The sequence below is a fragment of the Hibiscus syriacus genome, unplaced genomic scaffold (assembly GCF_006381635.1).
Source record: "Hibiscus syriacus cultivar Baekdansim isolate YM2019G1 unplaced genomic scaffold, ASM638163v2 tig00013285_pilon, whole genome shotgun sequence".
NCBI lineage: Eukaryota > Viridiplantae > Streptophyta > Magnoliopsida > Malvales > Malvaceae > Hibiscus > Hibiscus syriacus.
This window is the reverse complement of record NW_024062299.1, coordinates 1,515,001-1,537,697: the sequence shown is the minus strand read 5'-3', so window position 1 is coordinate 1,537,697 and position 22,697 is coordinate 1,515,001. Positions and strand designations below refer to the sequence as shown.

Genomic DNA, 22,697 nt, shown 5'->3' with positions numbered 1-22,697 from the left:
CGAAAGTCATAAGGGCCTCATCTGAACATTTTCATTTTATAAAACAAACATCAAGAGAGATGACAACCTTGATAATAAAAGCAATGAGTGCTCACCTTGAGCAATGATGATTTTTTCTTTCTGCTGCTACTGGAACTAAAAAAAACCCCAAGCAATTTTGGATCAGTCGGTATAAATCTTCGCATTTCAAATTGCAGTCGATGTAGTTGTTTTTTGTGTTGGGCTGTTGGCTGGTCTTTGGTGTTATAAATCAATGCAAATCAGCATCAATCTTACTGCCTGCCGTTGGATTTGCCTCATTTATTCATATCATCCCTACTTGGCGTAGAAGCGGATCTAATCATATATTTGCATGCCCTGAACATATACTTATCAAAACCATCAGATATTAAAAAAATGTTAACAATAAATTAAGAAGCATATATAGAGTAGAAAAAATCACAAATTCCACAATCTTATATGGATTCCAAAGGTGAATTCATATAGAAGCAAGATTGCGACATGTCTACAAGAAGCATGCAAATGCAGCTATCATACCGTAAAAGTGTTAAGTCGAGGTGCTAATCCAGGTAACTCATTTGAATTCACATAGAAAGCTTCCATATTGAACATATTAGTTCTATACAAAGTAAGAATCTTAACACTTGGAAATGGGTGCCGTTTCGGAAAAAGCACACCATTCGAAAGAGTGCAAACTGGACCTTTGTCAGACGAGAGTCCAATAGATAAAAGTATAGAATCTTGAACCTACAAGTGAAAACATATGACAAATGTTATAGCTTCATACATAAAATAACCCAATTAAGCACCAGTATGCATACAGATGCAAACATCTAAATTTAACTCTTATTTTTATTCAATGGAAGCCGCAAAACGTTGTACAAAGAAAAACTTCTGTGATACCAGAAGGTACTATTCCTTTCCTTTCTGATAATGAGGCTAAGAGATTAGAGATTGGCCTCCTATAGATATACTATTCGTAAAGTAACTCATCTTTCAAGAAAAAACAATAGTAAAGTAACTCCTAGTAAGTTCCAACCTCCTGGACAGGCTTGAGGAGCAGAGGAAAAGAAGCAATAGTAATCACTCCTAAAGCAATACATCCCAGAAGAAATCGAACCCCATGAATCCAGCACAACGGAATATAGTGCAAAGCAAACAGAAAATGGGTCCACATAAAAATAATATATGGTATTCATCTACGTAAGACATTTCATTTTCACATTCACCAAGAATTTCACCCAAAAAGACGAAAAAGGTAGAATTTAAGCATGAAGAGAGAGTGCATCCGTAATTCAGATGAATTTGAGTGAAAATGAGTGTCTGTGTGTTTAATAAGAATGCTATGACAGAACTCAGACAAGGAAACTCCTTTTTTCTTGTTTGTTTCCAGATCAAGAGACTGTCAGTTTATTTATAACACGTAAGAAAAGGATTTGATCAGAAGTAAAAGCTCAACGTAACGGAATCTAAAAAGCAATAATATGTTAAGAAACAAACCTCATATTCTCTGACACGGAATATTGGACTTAGCATCGCACACTGAAGAGCACAAGCACGAGCCACACACTCATTAGCGTTTATCGTTCGGCTAGGTTCTCGGTTAAATATAGAAGCTAAATTCTTGTAATTGCCAGAATTCGAGACCCTGATTCAACAAGCTCAACTGAATTGATTTTATCCAGAGTCAGACCAGAATCAGCCAAAACCTTGCGACAAGGGACAGTAATCCTTTCTAACAAGTCAGATGACAAATTCTCAAACTCCTCCCTCTTGATTAAACCCCTAACATCTTTCTCATCCATCAAGTACTCTATATTAAGTGGTGCTTCCGCATTTGCACTCAGGACCTTCTTCAGCTTCTCACACGATGCCCTCAACCTAACAGATGCCTTTATATTTGTATGAACATCAATGTTATACTGCTCCTGAAACTGAGATGCAAAGTGATTGAACAGAACTTCATCAAAGTCTCTTCCTCCCAAGCTTCTATCAAAAGCATGAGAAATGATTTTCATTGGTCCAGTCTCAAATGACGCAACACGGACCTGTGTGTCACAGTGACCAATATCCACAAACACAGAATAAACTGGACCCGAGTTAGAGAAATCAGTCTTGTAAATCCCGTATCCGAGTGCAGTGGCGGTACAATCATGCAACAATCTCAATGGCTTCAATCCAGCAATCACTGCTGCATCCAAATAAGCACGCCTCTGTAAATCAGTGAAGTAAGATGGAATCCCAATTACACAATCCAAAAAAGGCATTTCCAAATTCTTCTCAGCAATCTGCTTCAAATGTGAAAGCAACACCCCCAAAATCTGTACAGGAGTAAATTCGTGAACCTCTCCCATGAACTGTAACCAGATCGATATTCCACCGTCAGGGCTTTCGAAAGTTCCAAAAGGGAACAGCTTGAGCTCTTTCTCCAAATCAGATTCATTAAATTTCCTACCAATCAATTTCTTAACCTGCAAAATAGTGGACCTAGGATTCATCGTCGCAGAAGCCGCCCCAGCTGAGCCCATGAACCTTTGTTTCTCGCCCAACGAAACAACAGCAGGCGTTGTACCGCGTTGCTTAGCAACCGCAATAACACAGTTCTCGTTCCCGATATCAAACCCAACCACGCTTATTTTCTCTGTAATAAATTCAAACACCAGCACAAAATTTTCCAACAATTATCACATATTCATCAAATTTTCAAAAATATCCTATCCTTAAACAACTGCTTAAACTTTTCTCAACATCAAAAAGTAACCAAAAAGCTTCAAGTTTCCAGCACCGGAAGCAAAAATCACCTAAAATTAATTAAAAATAAGCTAATTAACCAAATATTTGAATCAAGTAATCAACTCTTATCATTGCTAAATGTACTATAAATCTAACAATGAAAACTTAAAAATTTATTTGTGTTATTAAACATAAAACTGAGCTTAAATGAGAGAGAGAGAGGAAGACGTTAAGCTTCTATCTTTGTATACAAATTCAGAGCTTCATTTTGCTTATGGGCTGCATTTTGTGCTGAGAATCAAACAGAGAACGTACGAAAATGAGCGATACCTGCTGAAAATTGTATAAGAGACTGTTTGGCTTTCTGAATCGAAATCGAAAAGTCTACTACATATGATACATCTCTCAGTATGAGCGAGTAAAAATGAAATGGAAGCATAAAGCGTTTCCGATCGAACGGGAAAATGTTTGGCCGTTTGTAAATAAGGGCGTGGCAAACAGTACCTAAGAAGAATTAACACACTAATATAATACTATTTGGTTTTCTTTTTCATTGACTGGTCTCTGAAAAATCCACGTCATCAATCAGAGAGTGGAGCCAAGGGAAACATTTGCAGGCTCAAAAACCTACCATTGGACAATATAATCTAGCCGTTCTTTAAATCATATTTAATACTTTAAAGTATTAAAAGTAAATTATTATTTCTTAAAAGAAAAACACGTAAATTACATTAGCCGGAAACAAACTCAGAACAAAATTAGAAATGAAGTCTAGATATAAGCGAAATACAACGGCGTAGAACTAATGACAGTCCATTGAGTGAGGCATCGTTGGTAGGATGGCGAATGCATCGAGCATGAATATAGGAGTAACCGAGCGGACATCCAATAACCATCGGGCTTCTTGTAAATGAAAACCTACCACGATAAATCAAGATGAAGATGAAACAATTGGTGGATCACATTAGCAGCATCATTCTCCATAATCACATCAGATCGGTCTAAAACCTATAAGAGCTTGTTCCTCCAAACTCGTCTTCAATAGGTCTAGAACGGACTGAGTATGGCCAGCAATAACCATATCCCTAAAATCCCGATCAAGGACCCCGACAGTCACAGCCCCAACAACAGCCACACACGCCTCATAAACATTGATCTTGAGAGTGTCTTGTGGAGGCTTAATCCAATGTGAGAGAGAAGCAGGGCGACACTTGTGTTGGATCATGCGCTACAGCATACAACTTAGACGACTGCAATGAACGAGCGTTAGTGAGGAGAATCCAACCAGGCTTGAGGCGAATCTCATGCAAAAACATATTTCACTGACTCCAAATGTTCCGCATCACGACCAACAACTTCGTGAACTGAACGAGGTCAACAATTTGCATCGCCTCTCAAGGCATGCCCCATACGAGACTTGTGGGAGGGATAAATTACGATAAAAAAAATCCTTCAGCGATAGGATATATTGAGCATCAACATATTCATGTAAAGCATGCAACACTGTTTCAGCACTAAACCTGTAATAAATAATTAACGACCAACAAGAAGTGCTTCATGCGCAACTCGCCAGCCAAACTATCATATTTTCGGGAGCATATGCAGCTTGGCCGTAACTTGCCAAAGCTTCAAAGCAACCCCAGGCACCCTACGTCGACGCATAAGCCAATGATATCCAGACCGTGTAGAATAAATATCAGTCAAATGATTAGTTCATATTAGAAAATCAATCGCTACATGAGAGTGGAGGCAGCATCGGATGCAGGAAACTACGTCTACCTAGTTTTCATTTTACGAAACAAAATCTGGGACCATGAATTCCCCTGATCAATACACCATCAACATATCGAGACTCAAGCCGAACATGAGAGGAACTGCCCCATCATTCCATATGCATTCGAACTTCGTTATTCATTCCGACACGCCAGTGGAACCCATAGCGTAATGCCTCCAATCGAGAGTCCAATACATTGCCAGTAGGAAATACTTTACGGACAACACGACTTTAGGGCTCATGGATGAATCTCCAGACTTGTTTACCAAGAAGCACTAGACTAGATGAGTGCAAATCACAAAATTCAAGTCCCCCTGCACGTTTTGGCTGGCAGAGGGTTTTCCAAGCAAGAAGCGACCAATCTCGATCATAAATATGGCCATACCATTAGTAATTACGCAGGACTGAAATAATATCGCTAAGAAGACAATCTAAAAATCTATTTCAATGGATTATTATTTGATATACAATTTGTATAAAATTTATTTTACACTCTGACTATTTAACACTAATCTTAAAACATAAAGCCTTAGACTCTAAATCTTAAATTTTAGAACTCTGAATCCTTAAAATCTAGAACCATAAATATTAAATTATAAAATCCTAAACCCTATAACTGAACTATAAAACATAAAGCCCTAAATCTTAAATAAAACCTCTAGCATTAGAATAAATAAATTGTGTAAAATAAATTTTACCAATCAAAATATTTCCTAAATAATTAATCCTTAATATTATTGTTGAATTTTGAGCTTTTAGATTGTCTCGTGGAATACACATGCACTTATCGGCCCATTGGGCCTCATAGATCAGGCCGAATAAGTATGCAGCCCGAAGAAACACCGATTCCTGGTTTCCTCACGTTTCGGTTCCCGCGAACGAAACGGCGTCTTCAAAAAAATAATAAATCAGAAATGAAAAATAATAAATAAACAGAGAGGAAAAGGAAATATAATTATATCTAAGGTATTTTTTTGATTTGTTTATTGATTTTCTCACCACCCATTTCTTCACTCAGATGATTTGTGGAATCTCTCTTATCAACGAAAGCAGGTACGTTATTTTCATTTAAAAACTGTAATTTGTTTTCAAAAAAAATTATCATTGCGTTAATATTTTTTGTTTAATATTAAATATTTCGTTAATGGAAAAACATGAGATAAACAACTGATTAGTACCCAATGTGATATTTTTCACTATTGAATCTAATGAGATATTTGAAATGTGTAAAAAGGGTGTTTATTTTCTTAATATTTGCTTGATTTGAGTTATGATTAAAGGGTTAAAATTTGTTTATTTTTTCCCAAGATCAATGTAGTTTTGTTGGGAAAAATGAAGGTTGTTGTCTTGAAATGTAGAGGCTTTGTCCTATGTTGCTCTTGTTCTTCATTTTTCTACAAGTACTTGTGTCTGACACTCGTCTCTACACATGTATACGAGGATATGACATCCAAGGATCCTTCAAATAACACCTGTGTTAAATATACCCGTATGTAAGAGTTCGAGAAATTGATATTGTTTTATTGAAAAGTGTTTCAGGTTCTGTGTTTGTTTTGCACAATTATTTGAACCGTCTCTTTCATGGTTACTGTTTGTGATTTTCCCTATAAATCCTTTCCCTCAGGCAATGTTTTAGCTCTTTTGTGTACCATTCCACGTTGAAAATTACTTGTATGAGAAAATTGTTGTTCTCAAATCTCAATGTCCCTGATAATGTGAGATTTGGGCTAAGAAGTCATGGTTCAAACTGGGGATTTGCTTAGAATTTCAATGGCAGTATCGTCAACCTGTACATTGCCTGCAAAAAAAGAAAAAAGGGGGTGGGGTAGTGAGAAGAAAAGGAAAATCAGGCCAAACATGTGCCTTTAACTATGGCAATTCATCATGATATGAAATATGTACCAGGATTTCTAGGTACTGCTTACACTTTACTATTAAAAACCTAGCAACATCTGTCATGAATGTGTATCTTCTGCTTAGGTGTCCGAGAATCGAACCCGGGGTTGTGTGAGTGTCAACTGAAGACTTGATATCAAGTCCATTGTCACTCACTCTTGGTTCAACTGACTTCACAATGTCAGGCTTGTATAATTGAATTTATACCCATCTGGTTTGTTCTTTGAATCTAACCAATACATATACAACCTTCTGAAATGCATAGTTCATCAGCAATGGCTCATTCATTGATCAGAGGATATTAGCGTTCAAATCTAACCCATTTGTAGCGTCCAGAGGATTGCCTGATATTATATAGTTTGGGATACTCTAATTCAACTGCAGTTTTATGCCAATTTTCTAATGCACTTGGTTTTTCTGTGGTGACATTGATGAACAAAGTTCTAGTTGCTTTTTGATTGCAGGTAAACTCAAGAAAATTATTGCAAAAGGAATTACAGTAAGATAGTAGAAAGGGGGTTGTGCATCTATTTGTGCAGGATGAACAGCCAGAATCAAGGGTTTAGCTTATCTTCTGCAGCAGAGCCTCCTATGAGGCGGAAACGTGGGCGTCCACGGAAGGATGAGATCGTTCAAGGGGACAACTCACCTGTGACATCAGCATCTGAAACTCTGAACAAAAGCAAGCTTAGTGTGGAAACGGTGACTCTGTCTCTGATGACATAGTAGGCCAGATGGTTTCAGGTGTCATCGAAGGTTCATTCGATGCTGGGTATCTTCTTAATGTTAAGGTAGGTGAGACCAACACGCATCTTAGAGGTGTTGTATTCCTACCAGGGCGATTCACTCCAATTACTGCTGCAAATGATGTGGCTCCACAGGCTAAGATGTATAAAAGAAAAGAGATCCCTTTCCCGTTTGTAAGCCCTCAAGGTCATCTCCATCCTGTGAGTCCTACATCAGGGAAAAGTGAGAAGCCAATAGAGCATAAAAACGACACAACTAAAGTTCCAGACCAAAGTCTACATATAGGGCTTCAGTCTGGTGCCACGGCTGCTAATGAAAGCCAATCTGCTTCCAGTCTAATTCCTCCAGCTAGTAACTTGCCAATAAATGACACTGGTCTTCCCTTGGGACAAAGGGTCTTGCAAGACCTTATCGCAGATATTGGATTGCAGAATGGTAAAGCTGTTGGATTTGAAGCCTTCAAACCAGTGAAAGGAACAAATTTTAATGTAGATGCACCTAAAGTGTCTGAGTCAGTGTCTGCAACATTTACTGCTAGTTTGCCTGTTACTGATACTGTTAATCCGAAGCCTCAAGTTGAACACTGGGCCGTGAGTTCTGATCTTAAGTCACAAAAATTGGTTGGTGAAGAGAAAAGCCTTGACCTTGTTAACGACCAAAACCCTAAATTTCCTGATCCTGAATCTCAAGCAATGCCTTGTGAACACTCTGGAATCAACATGTTTGGAAAACAGGCTTCTAATTTCCAGAAACTCAAGCAACGCATTGTGAACCCACTGGAATAAACATGTTTGGGCAACAGGCTTCTAAATTTTCTGAACCTGGAACCCAAGTTATGCCCTGTGAACCCACTGGAATCAACATGTTTGGGAAACAAACTTCTAAGTTTCCAGGACTCCAATCTCAAGTTATACCTTCTGAACCCCTAGGAATCAACATGTTCGGGAAACAAGCTTCTAAATTTCCTGGACCTGAATCCCAAGCTTTGCCCTGTGAACCCCCTCAAATGAACATGTTCGAAAAGCAGTCTTCAAAATTTCCTGAACCTGATCCTCAAGCCATGCCCTCTGAACCCACTGGGACCATTTTTGGGAATCAAACTTCTAAATTTCATGAACTTGAACCTGCTAGAAACAATATTTTGGGAAACACGCTTCTAAATTTCCTGAACCTGATTCTCAAGCCATATCTTGTGAACCCATTGGACTTAACATGTTCGGAAAACAAACATCTAAATTTCTTGAACCTGGACCCCGAACGATACCATGTGAACTTACTGGATTCAACATGTTCAGAAATCAGCTTCTAAATTTCTGGAACTTGAACCCCAAGCAATACCATGTGAAGCCGGAATCAACATGCTGGGAAAACAGGCTTCCCAATTTCCCGAACCACAAGCCATACCTCATGAACCTACTGGAATCAACATGTTCGAAAAACATGAGTCCCATTTTCCTGAACCTCAACCTTATGAAACTACTGGATTCAACATGTTCGGAAAACAGGTATCGTCAAGGCAAGATATAGGTGTTTCACAAGACACTCAGTTGGAGCTTGCTAAAAAGATTATGACTGTTGCTGACGTGCCTCACACACATGGATTTTTTGCAAGTGATGCTGCAACTACTGAAACAGCTCCATGCTCTGCATCAATGGCTAGCCTTCCAATAATGATATTTGGGGCTGAAAATATACCATCCGGGCACAAGCCTGCCACTGAAGAATCTATTCTTCAAAGAATGGTTGTACCTGAAGCCAGTAGTTCCTCGATGGCCGTCAACAACAACAGCGTGGAATCTAATGCCAAAGATGCCATTCCACCAGCACAGTTTTAGCTGTTTAGTTCCACCAGAACAGAACAAGTCGAGGCCTAAGGGTTACTAGCGTATACCATTGGTAAGAATAGTGCAGTCTTAAGGCAAATTACTTGATGCATGTCTCTAATTTGGATTATTTGTACTCTTTGCAATCTGTCCTTTACTTTCTTGACTTCACTTCTATTCCTAATTTGGATTATTTGTACTCTTAAGTACCTAATCTGTCCAGTTTCTATGTAAGCCTTGATCATGCTATTTTTGGTTAACATAACAATTCATTCAACCCATCGTTACAAAAACTAACCTAAAACTTTAAGACACCCAAACCACTACAACCCTATTCATTCATTAACGATCTTTATCATATTTCTCGCTTTGCTAATATTCTTATAAGAATCACTCTTACAAGAGACACTATGAGAGAATCCATCCAAAGAAAAAACGTCGTTTGAACATTTTCTTTCTTTGATTTTGAAAACTAAAGAATCTCGTCTGTAGTTATCGTTAGTTTAAACAGTGGCTAATTGAGCGGATTGTTCATAATTATACAGTGGTGTGTCGATCGATTCTGTCATTGCTAATTTTTTTCACACCCCTTTGTTTCATTTTTCTACGCGCCCTCTTCTTCGCTCTGTTTTTCTTCTTCGAAAGTAGGGTTAATAATTAAAAATACTTATTAGTAATAAAAAAATATTTTCTTTAAAATGAGAGTCAAAGCATCAATCAAAGCATGAACCTATGGTCACCTATGGTCAAAGGGTGTTAAACCAGTTACCCTACCTTGTCACATCATATTGGAGTTACATAACTAATGAACATTGATGATAAAGTAATCATTTTATTACAAGTTGATATGTCATATTTGTAACTTTAAAAAGTTAAACTTCAATGATGAAAAACATTATTCTAAATTTTAATGATTGTTGGTGTAGATTACTTTCTAATAAATTAGCTTCATTTAATTATATTTACTAGTACAAAGATTAACTTAATTTAGTTAATTGTAAAGGGATTAGTTTGAGCTAGTATCTATGATAGATGGACTAAATTGGTCGGTTTTATAACAGAGGGACTTGAGTGGTATTTTGACAAATACATTTATGGTAGCGTGTCTGACTCCAGATCAGAAGGCTGCGTGTTCGATTCACGTCGGGTTCAAATCCTGCTCAGTTAATGATCCAAAGTTTTTGTTCACACCCTCGCTTTTTTTCCTTTTTCATTTTTAACCCGTAAAAAATGCTCCTTTCTAAGTGATGACTGATCTCAAATGCAAAGACTGCTTGGTTCCTAGTGGGTAATGAGAAGATAATTTATTTTCGAAAACAATCATAGTTGTTTTGATTGTTAATTAGTGAAAGTTTCCTCTTCTCTGGATACTAAATTGTTGCATTGCTTGGACCACCAGGAATCACACCAGCTATGTTATTCTGAATGAAATCCTGTTATATATCAAGATGCATAATACTTATAATAGAATTGAAGCTGGTTTATCGTATTCAAGTCTGCGTATTTGTGGAATTAGCTAAACACTATGTTCTAAGAGTCAAAGTAGTAATCTCACATTCTCTTGCTGTTAACTAAAAATTGTGGTACATCTAACACCGTGTTTGATTTTTCCTAGGTTTTTGCAAGGGTTTGACAGGAACGTATGATGATTCGCATGGGCCACTTTTGCCACGTGCAAGTCTTCCCTCCAATTTTGACCATGCAAAATGGACGTAAGAGAAGGAGAAAGGTCCAATTATAGTTTTAGTCCCTATTCTATATTCTTCATAATTTGATCCCACTTTTATAATATTAGTAATAGATCTAATTTGATTGTTTTTCTCCAAACAATGCAATTTATATCATGGTAAAATACATCATATGTCGGAGATAAAAAATTTGATTTGGACTTTTGGAGTGTCAATTTTAGAAAGGATAAATTACAGGATTAGCCATTTTTGTTGAATTTTGTACATTTTTCTTCATTCAATTCAAAAAATATAATATTTGGTCACTTTCATTTTTATTTAATTAAGATGTGGTCACTGAGAATTAACTGTCGTCAGGCCTTTAATGGATTGCTGACGTGACCTAGTAAATTTATAAAAATAAAAAAGGTAAACTACATAAATGGTCACTAATGTTTGAACAAGTTTTTATTTTCTCACTAAAATTTCAGAAGTGACAAATTGTAAAATTGGTCAGTAAAACATCAAATAGTCATTGAACAATGATTTTATATCTAAGTTGACCCAAAAGTTTTTTAATTTTTCTTATTTTCCCAATGGTTATATATATACTTTTTAAATTTTAAAAAAAACTTAGAAATTAATTTTTTTTGACAAGAAGCAATCAATATTTCGAATTATAAACAAAAAATTAGAAAGCTTTGGGATAAGTTAGATACAAAATCATTGTTCAAGGACCTATTTGATATTTTACTAACCAATTTGTTACTTTTGAACTTTAGTGAGGAAAACGAGAATTTACTCAAACATTATTGATTATTTGTGTAGTTTACCCTTTTTAGTTTGATAAATTCATTGTGCACACACCAATCGTTAAAGGTTTAACAACAGTTAACCCTCAAGACCACATCTTAATAAATAAAAACGAAAGTGATCAAATCTTAATTAAATAAAAAAGTGATTAAATATTATGTTTTTTGAATTCAATGTGGAAAAGTGTACAACTTAAACGGAAATGATCAATCATGTAGTTTACCTATTTAAACATTATATGAAGAATTTTTGTAGGCGGGAAAATTGAGTTTTAAAATTTTATTATTAAATATTTTTTAAAAGGGTGTCAAAATATTTTTAAAGAGGTGTCATTTTTTCTTTTATTTTTTATATAATTCATTAAAAAATACTTTTGGGGTGTCAATCACGTACCGGCTCGGTCAGTGTATGCCATTCAATTATTAGTTTGATTACAAATAAGTTATTTTTTTATTTAAAAGTTATAATTTAATAAATCAATTAAAAAGATTCTTACAAACAAATCACTTACGATTAAATATCATATGGACATGACGTGATATAATAAAAATTTTAGTTCACTTGTGTTATAATGTATAAATCAATTAAAATGGTTATATTTATTGAATTATTTTGAATTAGAATAAAATTGATATAATGTATAAATTTTAAAGATTAAAACTATTGTTATACCAACCACATTAGACGTTTGTTTCAATTTTACCGAAATAATAATTTATTTATAATAATATTTTAATTGAGTGATTAAACTCCAACTTTGAAAAAAATACCCTTATACAATTGAATTAATAATTGAGTTATTTAAAATGTATAGTAATCTCCCATAAATAAGATTAAATCTAAACTTCAACTGGAGATGATTGAGTTGAATTCTAACTTTTCGAGTGGAACTCATTGTGAGCAGTGAGCACATGTATCCATTGAATACCCAAATTATGGAGAAGTTGTTGGGAGTTGGTCTCAGATTTGTTTAAATGGAATTGAAGTGAACCCGTCAGTTCTTTCTGTTTTTCACTTGGGGTTTCAAAACTCGCCTCTTTGTTTTGTTTGCCACCATTTTTAATAATTCTGGCATTGGGGATTGGAGTGGGAAAGTGGGGAGGAAAATGAGTTGTTTCTCTTGTTGTGGAGTGGAGCTGCATCAACGTACTGGTTCTCTTCAGGAGACTGCTTATGGCGGCATTGGTAGCAATAACTGCAATAACAATGGGAAATCATTGAGGTCTTTGCTCAATAATTTGTCAAGCAAAACAGGTAATATTTGCTATCTTATGATGCAAATGAAACCCAGATGATCTTGTAGTGCTTGTTTACGTTTAAATGACTCATTGAGGCCGTTCCCTGTTAGAGCATCATGCTGATAACACGATAAAGTGAAAGGTACTGTGTTTTACCGGATGCTCTTGTGCTTATTTGACCATTTAAATCGACGTGCAGGCAGTGGCAATCAGAAAATAGCTAAAGAGATTCAAAAAGTTGGAAAAGCTAAAGTTTCAGCTCATATTTTCACGTTTAGAGAACTAATTGTTGCTACAGACAACTTCAATCCTGATTGTCTGATAGGGGAAGGTGGATTTGGCAGAGTCTACAAAGGATACATAGAGAACATTGACAAAGTATACATACATATATATATATTCTCTAACTGTTTCGTGCATGTAGTTGATATGAATGACACTGAGAGTTCACAAGTTGTGTGCTTGGTTTAACTTCTTAGATTGTGAGCAGCTCGATCGGAATGGATTGCAAGGAAGCAGAGAACTCTTCTCAGAGATTCTAATGTTAAGTCTGGTTAACCACCCGAACCTAGTGAACCTGATTGGCTATTGTGCAGATGGGGATCAAAGGATTTTAGTTTATGAATACCTGGCAAATGGATCTTTGGAATATCATCTTCTTGGTATGTTAACATGGCACTCCTTTCACTTATTTAGAACTCATTTATACCAGTGGATTCTGATTATATTATCTGTTTATTTAGATGTACCTCCAGGTAAGGAGCCATTGGATTGGAATACAAGGATGAAAGTAGCTGAAGGAGCGGCGAAAGGGCTAGAATACCTACTTTCGTAACCGTTTTTCGTCCGGGCACGAATTTTTTACTTGGCGGGAAAAGTGATGTGAATAAATGGTTTTTAAAATAATTTGGGAGTCGTCATCGGCATTTTGGGTCAAGTAAGTCGAATACCTAAAAATCATCCTTTAAAAGAGTTTTTAAGAAAACATCGATTAAAAGATAAACTGATATGTGTTTTAACCAAAAATTCGTTCTTTTTAATAATAAAAAGGGATTCGTGGTCGGTTACGTTTAGGGAATGATTAGCACCCCTACAACGCCCAAAATTGGTACTTTTTAATTATAAATTGTCTCTATTATTAGAAATTTAAAAATTCAAAATATATTTAATTTATAATCATGTTATTTCAAATTTATTAATATAACTGAAAGAAAAAATATATATATATATATATATAATAACATATCAGAAAAGGGCTTCTAGGTGCTTTAAGACAGCTCTTTCTTTTGATATTAAATAAATAAATAAATACAAATAAAAAATAATAAAAAATTATTTTAATATAGTAAGATATTTATTTATTTAAAAATATTAGAAAATAGTTTCTAGTTGCTTTAAGACAACTCTTTCATTCAATATTGATAAATAAATAAATAAATAAATATTAAAATATGTAATAATTTTTCCTAAAAATAATTTAAATAAAACTAAATTATATTTTAATATTAATTATTTAAAATACCAGAATAGGACATCCAGTTGTATTAAGACTGCCATTTTCTTTGATATTGAAAATAAATAAAAATTATTATTTAAAAATATATATATTTATGCGACTAATATGAAAATAATAATAAAATAATATAAAAGTAATGACAAAATAATAAATAAATAATGATTAAAAAGTAATAATATTAAATTGCAAAATATAAAAAAAATAAGGGTCAAAAATGAAAAGAAACAAAATATTGGTGACTAAAAAGTAAAATATCAAAATTAAAGGGAATATTTTGAATTATTATAAAAATATAATTATTAATAGTGTAATTTAAACTAATTAATTATAGTTGATTAAGATAAATATTAATTAAACTATGAGGGACTAAAAGGGTATTTACCCTAATAACATAAAATCAGGTAAGGACTAAAACATAATAAAATAAATTCGAAGACTGAATTAAAACGTTCAGAAGTTAGTTCAATGACTAAAATGAATAATTACAAAACTCGGATGGTGGAGGAAAAGGTTAACCCATCAGCGAAATTACATAAACACCCTCCCCAAAACGGCGTCGTTTGGGAGAGGGTATTTAAACCCAAAACCGCCTGGCCCTACGGGCCATTGTTCTCATTTCTTCATTTCCTCTTCTCTCTCAAAACTGAGAGAGCCAGAGTTCTCTCTGGCTTCTCTCTAAAATGAGAAAACACAGTCCCGGTCAGCCACCGCTTCCGGGCTCCGACCACCGCTAACGATGGCCGAAAAATTCTAAAATACACCAAAATGAGGCCCTAAATACCCTAAAGCCAAAACCGAGGCCCGTTTAGCCTAAAAATCTTTAACCCGACCTAGATCTAAGCTTGTTACCTTCGGTATTTTGGTTTTTTAACAGCGTAGGGAGACCTCGATGACAATAATCTCCTCGGTAAGTCTCTCTCTTTCTCTTACTTTCTGTATTTGGCTGCTGTGGGTGGTTGATGTCTGTTCGTGTTCGTCGTTGTTGTGGTCTCTTGTTCTCCGTTGCTCTTTGTCTGTGTGTTAGTTGCCCCTCTCCTCGTTTTTTTTTTTTTGCAGGAGATGGTGGTTTTAATAGCCACCACCGGTGATGGCTTCAGACCGGTCCCAATGAGGTATCATAACCCTAGGGTTTCTTTCTGGAGGGTTCTAGACCGTTGGATCATAGCCAGATCCAACGGCTAATAGCTGATGGGGGCTGCTGGAATGAGGCGGCTGGGATAGGGTTGAGAAACCCTAGCTAAAACCCCAAATTATTTCAGGGTTTCCATTTGGGTCTGGGCCGATTGGGTCATTTTTGGGCCATCCGGGATTATTGGGCCTCTGATGTAATTTGTAATATATATATATATATATTTAATAATAAATAATAATAATAATATATTATATTAATAATAATTATAATAATTATTATGAAAGTCTACACCACGATTTCACTGATCCGCTGATAATTTATTGCGACTTTAAAGCATCAAACCTACTACTAGATGAGAACTTCAATCCCAAACTCTCTGAATTCGGACTTGCAAAGTTGGGCCCTACTGGAGGGAAGGACCATGTATCAACAAGGGTCATGGGGACCTCTGGTTATTGTGCTCCGGAATATGCAATGACAGGCCAGCTCACAACAAAATCCAATGTTCACGGTTTCGGTGTAGTGTTTGTGGAGCTCATCTCAGGTAGGAGATTTATCGATATTGAAAGGCCGGGGGAAGAACAAAATCTGATTGCTTGGGTATGTTCATCGAACCCTGATTAATCAGTTGTTTATAATACCAAACAAGAATGTGATCTTCGCAAGCTTTTAGAGTTTAACCACTGATTTAAGTTCATTAATCTAGGTTTATCATTCATTATTCCTCAACATTGCAGGCAGAGCCATTACTGAAGGATAGGAAGAAGTTCACAATGATTGCGGATCCTCTGCTTAAAGAGAATTACCCTGTAAAGGTTCTTTATCAAGCTCTTGCAGTCGCAGTCATGTGTCTTCAAGAGAATGCTAATAGCCGCACGTTGATTGGTGATGTTGTAACGGCCGTCGAGTTTCTTGCCAAACCAAAGAACAATGACAAAATTGCTGCAGAATCACAAAGAAACAACAGCTTGCGTGTTAAGTCCGTGAGAGTTGGAAGTTTCAAACGAGACCATGGCTTGTAGCTACCGTAGCCGGGGTGAACAATCTTGAAGCTTGAAGAAATTGCACAACTGAACAAGCAGAACACATAACAACATCGTAAAAGTATAAATTTCCATATCTTTACTGTAAAAATAGTACTCTTGTATCTGTAATTTTTTATAGGCATACAACAGCTTTGGCCCCGGAATCTGAAAAGCCTTAATTAAATTTGCAGAAATCCAGGTTGATTACAAACAAACTGACCCAAACATTCTATTTCAACACAAATCATGCCCGAATAATCTTAAAAAATATATAAAAGAGAAAGAAAAAAGGGTTGTTCGGGATCGAATCCGAAATTTAATGGATTTCATTTCAAGAAAGGCTGTTGTTAGCATCATTTGCTTGCTGGTGGTACTTTACGATTTCATTTCAAGAAAAGGCTGTTGTTAGCATCATTTGCTTGCTGGTGGTACTTTACATTCGAATGCTCTGCCAAGAATTTTTGTACCAAGTTCTGATATTTTGGTGTTCTCGTTAAGGTCTTATAGTCAACATGGTGAAGCCCGAACTGAACTGTATATCCATTGTTCCATTCAAAGTTGTCTAGCAAAGACCAGGCAAAGTAACCTTCACGTTGCTCCTTCCCTAATAGCATTCAAGAGAACAACATTATCTCTCATGTTCTGTTGACACGATATTATTACTAAACTAACGTTTACCTGATTGCTGTTGCCAGTGCATCCAAGTATGCGGCATGTACTCTGCTCGTTTTCACATCATGCAAAAGTTCTTCAGTGGTGGAATCTGCTTAAGCTTGTTACCATATCCTACGTGGAACACCATACATTATGAGTGCATAGGTAAGTTTTTTGCATTTAAATGACACATTTTTTTTCTCACCATTTTCAGTAATGATCATAGGTATGTTAGGGTATTTCTCCTTGAGATCGTTAAATCTTCTCCAGTCCTTGAGGATAAACATTCTGCCAAACCACCTCACCCTGCGTAGCCGAAAGAATTCAGTTGTTAGCTTAACTTATGCAACATGACTGTGATATCACACAATAAGGTTACTTACAGGCTCTCCCATAGGGATGCCATTTTTCTGTGAGCTTTTGCCCAAATCCTTCCGTCTTCGAGGTTCCGTCTCCTGGTTCACATGCGGAGAACATGCAATCCCGGACATAGTAACTGGTGTAGTGGTTGACTCCGATAAAATCGAGCCCTTTACCCAACTTCTGCTTCTCGGTTGTTGAAATCAGGTAAAATAGATCCTAGAATGTTTTGCATTTCAGGAGGATATCTTCCGAATATGATTGGCTCCAGGAACCTATATGTAAGTTTAGTAAAATATAAGATGCATCTCAAGTCTTAACTCTACGATACGTTCTCAATCCTCGAACCGTGGCCTCTTCTGTAATGAAAATCGAGAAGATAATGGTGAAGAAACCTCCAATTGATGGTGAAGGGCAGAGCTCTTTCAGCTGCTAGCTTATCATCTCCTGTAGAGTCACTGATCGGTTCGTACCAAGAGCATTGCAAGACGATTCCAATGCTACCTCCTTGCGTTTCCTAGAGATTAAAACCATAAGCGTTGTTGCTTATTGGTTAAGCTCACATTGGTTTAACAATTAGATGTTTATGCATTAATGGTACTGTGAAAATGTGGGATGCCATTTTCAGCACATGAAAGATCTGAAACTTAAACAAGATAGTTACTGTGATTGAGGACTCAGCCAACTTCCATATATGTCTTCAAGTTTTTGAGGAAAATCGAAGTGGGTCAGTGTTATAAACGGTTGAATGCCTACAGAAAGTGTCAGAAACCGTCAAGGCACGGCATTTTCCTTGAAAACATAAGAACAGTCATCCGAGAAAGGAAAATGAACCTTTAACTAGGAGAGTTTCGATAAGGTTATCGTAGAATTCGATACCGGCTTCGTTGATTTCCCCGAATCTCCCTTCTGTTTTCATCACAAGTCTTGTTTCGGTTAACTAGAACTTACACTTTGACAGATCATAAATGACACTTTCAAAAGACTTACTAGGTAAAATTCTAGCCCAAGAAATGGAGAACCGATAGCTTTTGACTCCAAGCGAATGCATGAGATCAATGTCTTCCTACATGATAACATCACCAACAATCTTATGCCACGTAAAAAGATAATTCCAGTTTATATACTCGTAACCGACGATGAGTCGGCATACCAAATAGCGATGATAATGATCCACAGCTATGTCTCCATTGCTTCCGTCGATGATCTTATTTCCTGCAATCTCATGTATCATCATATGTTTTCCATTTTTAAAATAGAAATTAAAGTTTAATAATATTATTATATTATTCCTATTCAAATGTTGGATTTTGTCTAAATCCAAAGTTATTTTTCGAATTATAGAAGGGTTCGAAGAAAAATATCTTACCAGTTTCAAACTGTATGAATAGACTTCAGAATTTAAAGTTCAAGGTTTGGGTCTGATGGATCCATTTTCTAAAATTATAATATATTATATAATTTATCACATAAAACTTAGATATATGATATAATTTAACCATTTATACTTAAAATAGATATTATTATGTAATTACGTATAGTTTAATAAAAAAATTAACCATTTGAAAACATAAAAAATATGTAAAATTATTAAATATTAAATTAAAAATAATTTGTTTAAGTCCAAAAGAAAATTGAATTAATCATTTATAGATATAAATAGATATAAATAAAATCCAAAATCCATATTCCAGACTAAATTAAACTTTAACAAATATAAAATATATTATAATTATATATAAACTTAATTAAAACTCGACCAGTCCAAATCAAATCTAAACGAATCCTGCCATCATATCATATATAGATTTTTTTTGTTTATTTTAATAAATTTGGTTACCATGTGCGAATTTAAAAAGATGGAATATTTTGGGACTCGAAATTCAAATATATTTTTTGGGGTTCAGGACATTATTTATTTAATTTAAATACTAATGATTAGAGCTTATGCGTAAAAATCCAAAACGTTAGGTAGCTAAGAACAAAATAATAAGCAGTAATTAAGTGCTTAGATTTTAAAAAATTATCAAATATTGTTTCAAATTAAATTATACAAAGTAATTTTACTACAAATTAGTTAACTTATAGAACGACTTCGATTAATACGTAAAAAAATACTTTAAATTTCAAAATAAATACTATAAACCCATACTAATTCACTAATTTTTTCCAGCTGTAATTGCTCTCATTTAGCCAGAGTAGAGAGACCTTCTATGAAAATTGAAAAGCAACCCCCAAGAAAAACAACAAGAGTAGAGAGACCTGGTTTATGTGAATAGACATCCCAGTTGTTCAAACCTTTACCGTCACTCAAGTAGCCACCTTCGTACTGTCAAAACCCAGAATTTATTAAACAGCAAGTGTTTATTCTTCATGATTAAAGATCAGTGAAGCAAACCTGATATGCAGAAGAGGCTGTTCCAAAGAGAAAGTCGGAAGGAAACACAGACAGATTGTCGAAGCTTTGTCTCGAAATTAGCATCTCGCATGAAGTGGAGAGAGGTGAGAAGAAAATCTGTAAGAGAAAGACACCAATGTAAAGCTTCATGGAGACATCCATGCCTGCCCGCCAGAGCCTGTTGTCTGCAATTACCAAATAACAAACGTGTATTATTGTATTATATATGGATATATTCTCCATTGATCTTCGCATACATATTATACATATAATATTTGAGGAAGATAAAACATATACAAAAGGAACAAAAAGCCACTGAATTTTCTATAAGCAGTAAGAGAAATAAACAATAGGAAGAATGATGAAAGGCAAATCTCCTTAGTTGGGAGGTTTCGTAAGAATCTTTGTACGATTGATACTTAAAGTCTAAATTAGTCCCAATTAGAGCAAGGGTGGTTTAGCAAGTTGAACATTTCTTAATTAACAAGTCTAATCCAACCTTGATCTTTTAATAGTTAATTTTGACCTCCATAATGAGCCGAACAACTAAAAAAGCATGAGCGATAAAAACGAATTCAAACTTGATATGATCTGATCGTTCGAAGTTATGAGCGGAAAGAGTAGAAGGAAGGAGCCCTGCTTTCTGCCGATGCGACTTCTTCATTCGCCAGGTTTACCATGAGGTATATAAAAATATAAACAAAAGGCAAACCAATAAGAGATATTGCAAGCAGAGATTTCATAAGAATCTTAAACGTTTAATTAATCCCCAATAATAGAAAAAGTGGGTTAGCAAGTAAAACGTTTCTTAATTAACACTTCCATCCAATCCAAGTAGAGATAGCGACAAATTCAGATAATATTTTATTATTTTTAAGAAATTCAGATAATATTTAGATTTCAATATATTAATTGTTACTCGTAATGAGTTACAAGTAAGTCTGCATATTAACACTTGAATGTTTATTATCTGAAATTATTTTGTTTTTATAAATAAGTTGAGAATTCGTTTTTACTTGCACAAATAATAGATGAAGTTTCACAGAAATTATGAACGTTTGATATGATCTGTTTTATTTTTATTATATTAAGCTCAATAAATTATCATTTAACTTTATCATAAAAAAATAACAATTCAAATCTATATAACACAAATTCAAATTAATATAAATTTAAAATCGACCAAAATTTGAAATAACTGAAATTTAAAAACACTTAAAAGGAATTTTATTTTACAGAAGCCAATAATTTTATTTATAATAGAAAATATACAAATTACGATGAATGTTTACAACTAAGATCGTAAATTAAACATATAATAAAGATATTTTTTTTAAAACGGAAAAGAAAAAAGGAAAATGTTAATAAACCTAATCAAGTAAACTCCAACAAAAGGTTGATACGAACATATTTGAGCGCGTCGGAAAAAACCACAAAAAGAGATGAAACTATTGAAAGACCATCGACAAACTGTAAATTAACATCAAACAACGTGAAAATAATATCCACGAACTTAAGTCGCATATCCAAATCCAATTCAAAATTCCAAAGCAGGAAAGTTTATGATAACAAATAAGCGTCATCTTAATCAGTCTACCGTGACAATGTCAATTTCAAACTTGGAAAAAAAAAATAAACGAAAACAACGACCAAATAAAACATAATATAAAGACAAAAGAAGACGTGTCATAACATAATTATTAAAAATAAAAAATAAGAACAAAACAAAGATATGTTATGTTAAAGCAAAGGAAAAACATTGGATACTGACGGTTGGCGATCAACATTAAGACCGGTGTCATTGTCGATTACAAAGATAGAAACAAAGATTAACTACGGGTAAAGAAAAAAAGAAAAAAATATGAGAAACTCTAATTAAAAAGGCTTAAGGAAATTTATTTTTCTCTAAAATAAACTCAAATCAATAACGTTATTCATATTTTTTAATTATATTAATTTTATTTTTTGATCCACAGTAATTATTATGAAAATGATACAAAAACCCGCGTCATTTGGTATACTAATGTATTGCTTCCATGTGGGATAATAGCATCAGCATGAAAGATCTCCTTGCTCTTCTCTAATTCAGGGAAAAACAAACACAAATGAATCCTCTGTTTTTGTTGCAAGATTAAATAACATTTCAATGAACAGAAACACAAATGAATCAAGTAATATTTGTCTCAAGTTTCGAAACATTACTGTATTTTATGTTATTTGGATGTGATATAATATTATTTAGAACCCTCTTCTACTGGACTTCACCTCAATGTAGTGGCCTTGATTTTGTAGAATCGTGGATGCTTTGCTTTTACAGAGCATGAACTAAGCTGACTTTAGTGCTTGTGCCTAACAGTAGTACAGTGGAGGAAAATAAAAGGGGGAAAATATTATAAGTAAAACCATTTTTAATTCGTGTGTGGCTCTAATAGCTAGAACACGACATCAATCGTAATGCTGGTGTGCGATAAGGAGTCTATGGCTTCAACGCCTTAATCAGCCACCAGCAGCAGTATCGGGCATGCTTGTTCTTTAGCTCCACTACCTTCCCGATAAGGAGTCTATGCCTAAATGCAGCTCCTTCTCCACCTCTTCCTCATCAAGTCCTCTGTTAGTTCTTAACCATGCATCGACTGCAACAAGTAATTCATGTTGCATCATCAGCTGCCATACCCATTCCACCAAACCTGGCTTCCCTTCTTCTAAAGGTCTCCTCCCACATATGACCTCTTAAGATTAAGATCCCCAAAACTGAATACATCAGTTTGCGTCGATGCTCGTCTCGGTCTTCCTATAAACTCCTCCGGGGTCAAGTATGTTGAATCAAAATAGAGTAAAAACTCTAATTGATAAAAAAAAAACTCTCTTTAGAATAATCTCACAAAATTGCAAAAGGGAAGAACTCTTAAGAAAGCTTTCAA

The 22,697-nt window shown here is 34.9% G+C and overlaps 2 protein-coding genes and 2 pseudogenes across 2 annotated transcripts; 2 read left to right on the top strand and 2 right to left on the bottom strand.

Moving 5' to 3' along the window:
- Positions 1 to 531: 531 nt before the first annotated feature.
- On the bottom strand, positions 532 to 2,669 carry LOC120205899 (annotated as a pseudogene).
- A 2,828-nt stretch (positions 2,670 to 5,497) lies between these two features.
- LOC120206096 lies at positions 5,498 to 8,393 on the top strand. The gene is made up of 2 exons (XM_039205846.1): positions 5,498 to 5,560; positions 6,868 to 8,393. The coding sequence occupies exon 2, from the start codon at positions 7,138 to 7,140 to the stop codon at positions 7,933 to 7,935; it is 798 nt and encodes a 265-aa protein (XP_039061777.1). The 5' UTR covers positions 5,498 to 5,560; positions 6,868 to 7,137; the 3' UTR covers positions 7,936 to 8,393.
- A 4,166-nt stretch (positions 8,394 to 12,559) lies between these two features.
- On the top strand, positions 12,560 to 16,409 carry LOC120206095 (probable serine/threonine-protein kinase PBL23). The gene is made up of 6 exons (XM_039205845.1): positions 12,560 to 12,707; positions 12,891 to 13,069; positions 13,146 to 13,353; positions 13,435 to 13,522; positions 15,624 to 15,939; positions 16,077 to 16,409. The coding sequence occupies exons 1-6, from the start codon at positions 12,560 to 12,562 to the stop codon at positions 16,359 to 16,361; spliced, it is 1,224 nt and encodes a 407-aa protein (XP_039061776.1). The 3' UTR covers positions 16,362 to 16,409.
- Positions 16,410 to 16,749: 340 nt separating this feature from the next.
- LOC120205898 lies at positions 16,750 to 20,127 on the bottom strand (annotated as a pseudogene).
- Positions 20,128 to 22,697: the final 2,570 nt, after the last annotated feature.

Bases quoted from the DNA above. Each gene is read 5' to 3' on its own strand.
- LOC120206096 (XM_039205846.1), top strand. From the start codon at position 7,138: ATGGTTTCAGGTGTCATCGAAGGTTCATTCGATGCTGGGTATCTTCTT.
- LOC120206095 (XM_039205845.1), top strand. From the start codon at position 12,560: ATGAGTTGTTTCTCTTGTTGTGGAGTGGAGCTGCATCAACGTACTGGT. The intron at 13,354-13,434 runs GTATGTTAACAT...CTGTTTATTTAG, and splicing joins TTTGGAATATCATCTTCTTG to ATGTACCTCCAGGTAAGGAG. The intron at 15,940-16,076 runs GTATGTTCATCG...TCAACATTGCAG, and splicing joins AACAAAATCTGATTGCTTGG to GCAGAGCCATTACTGAAGGA.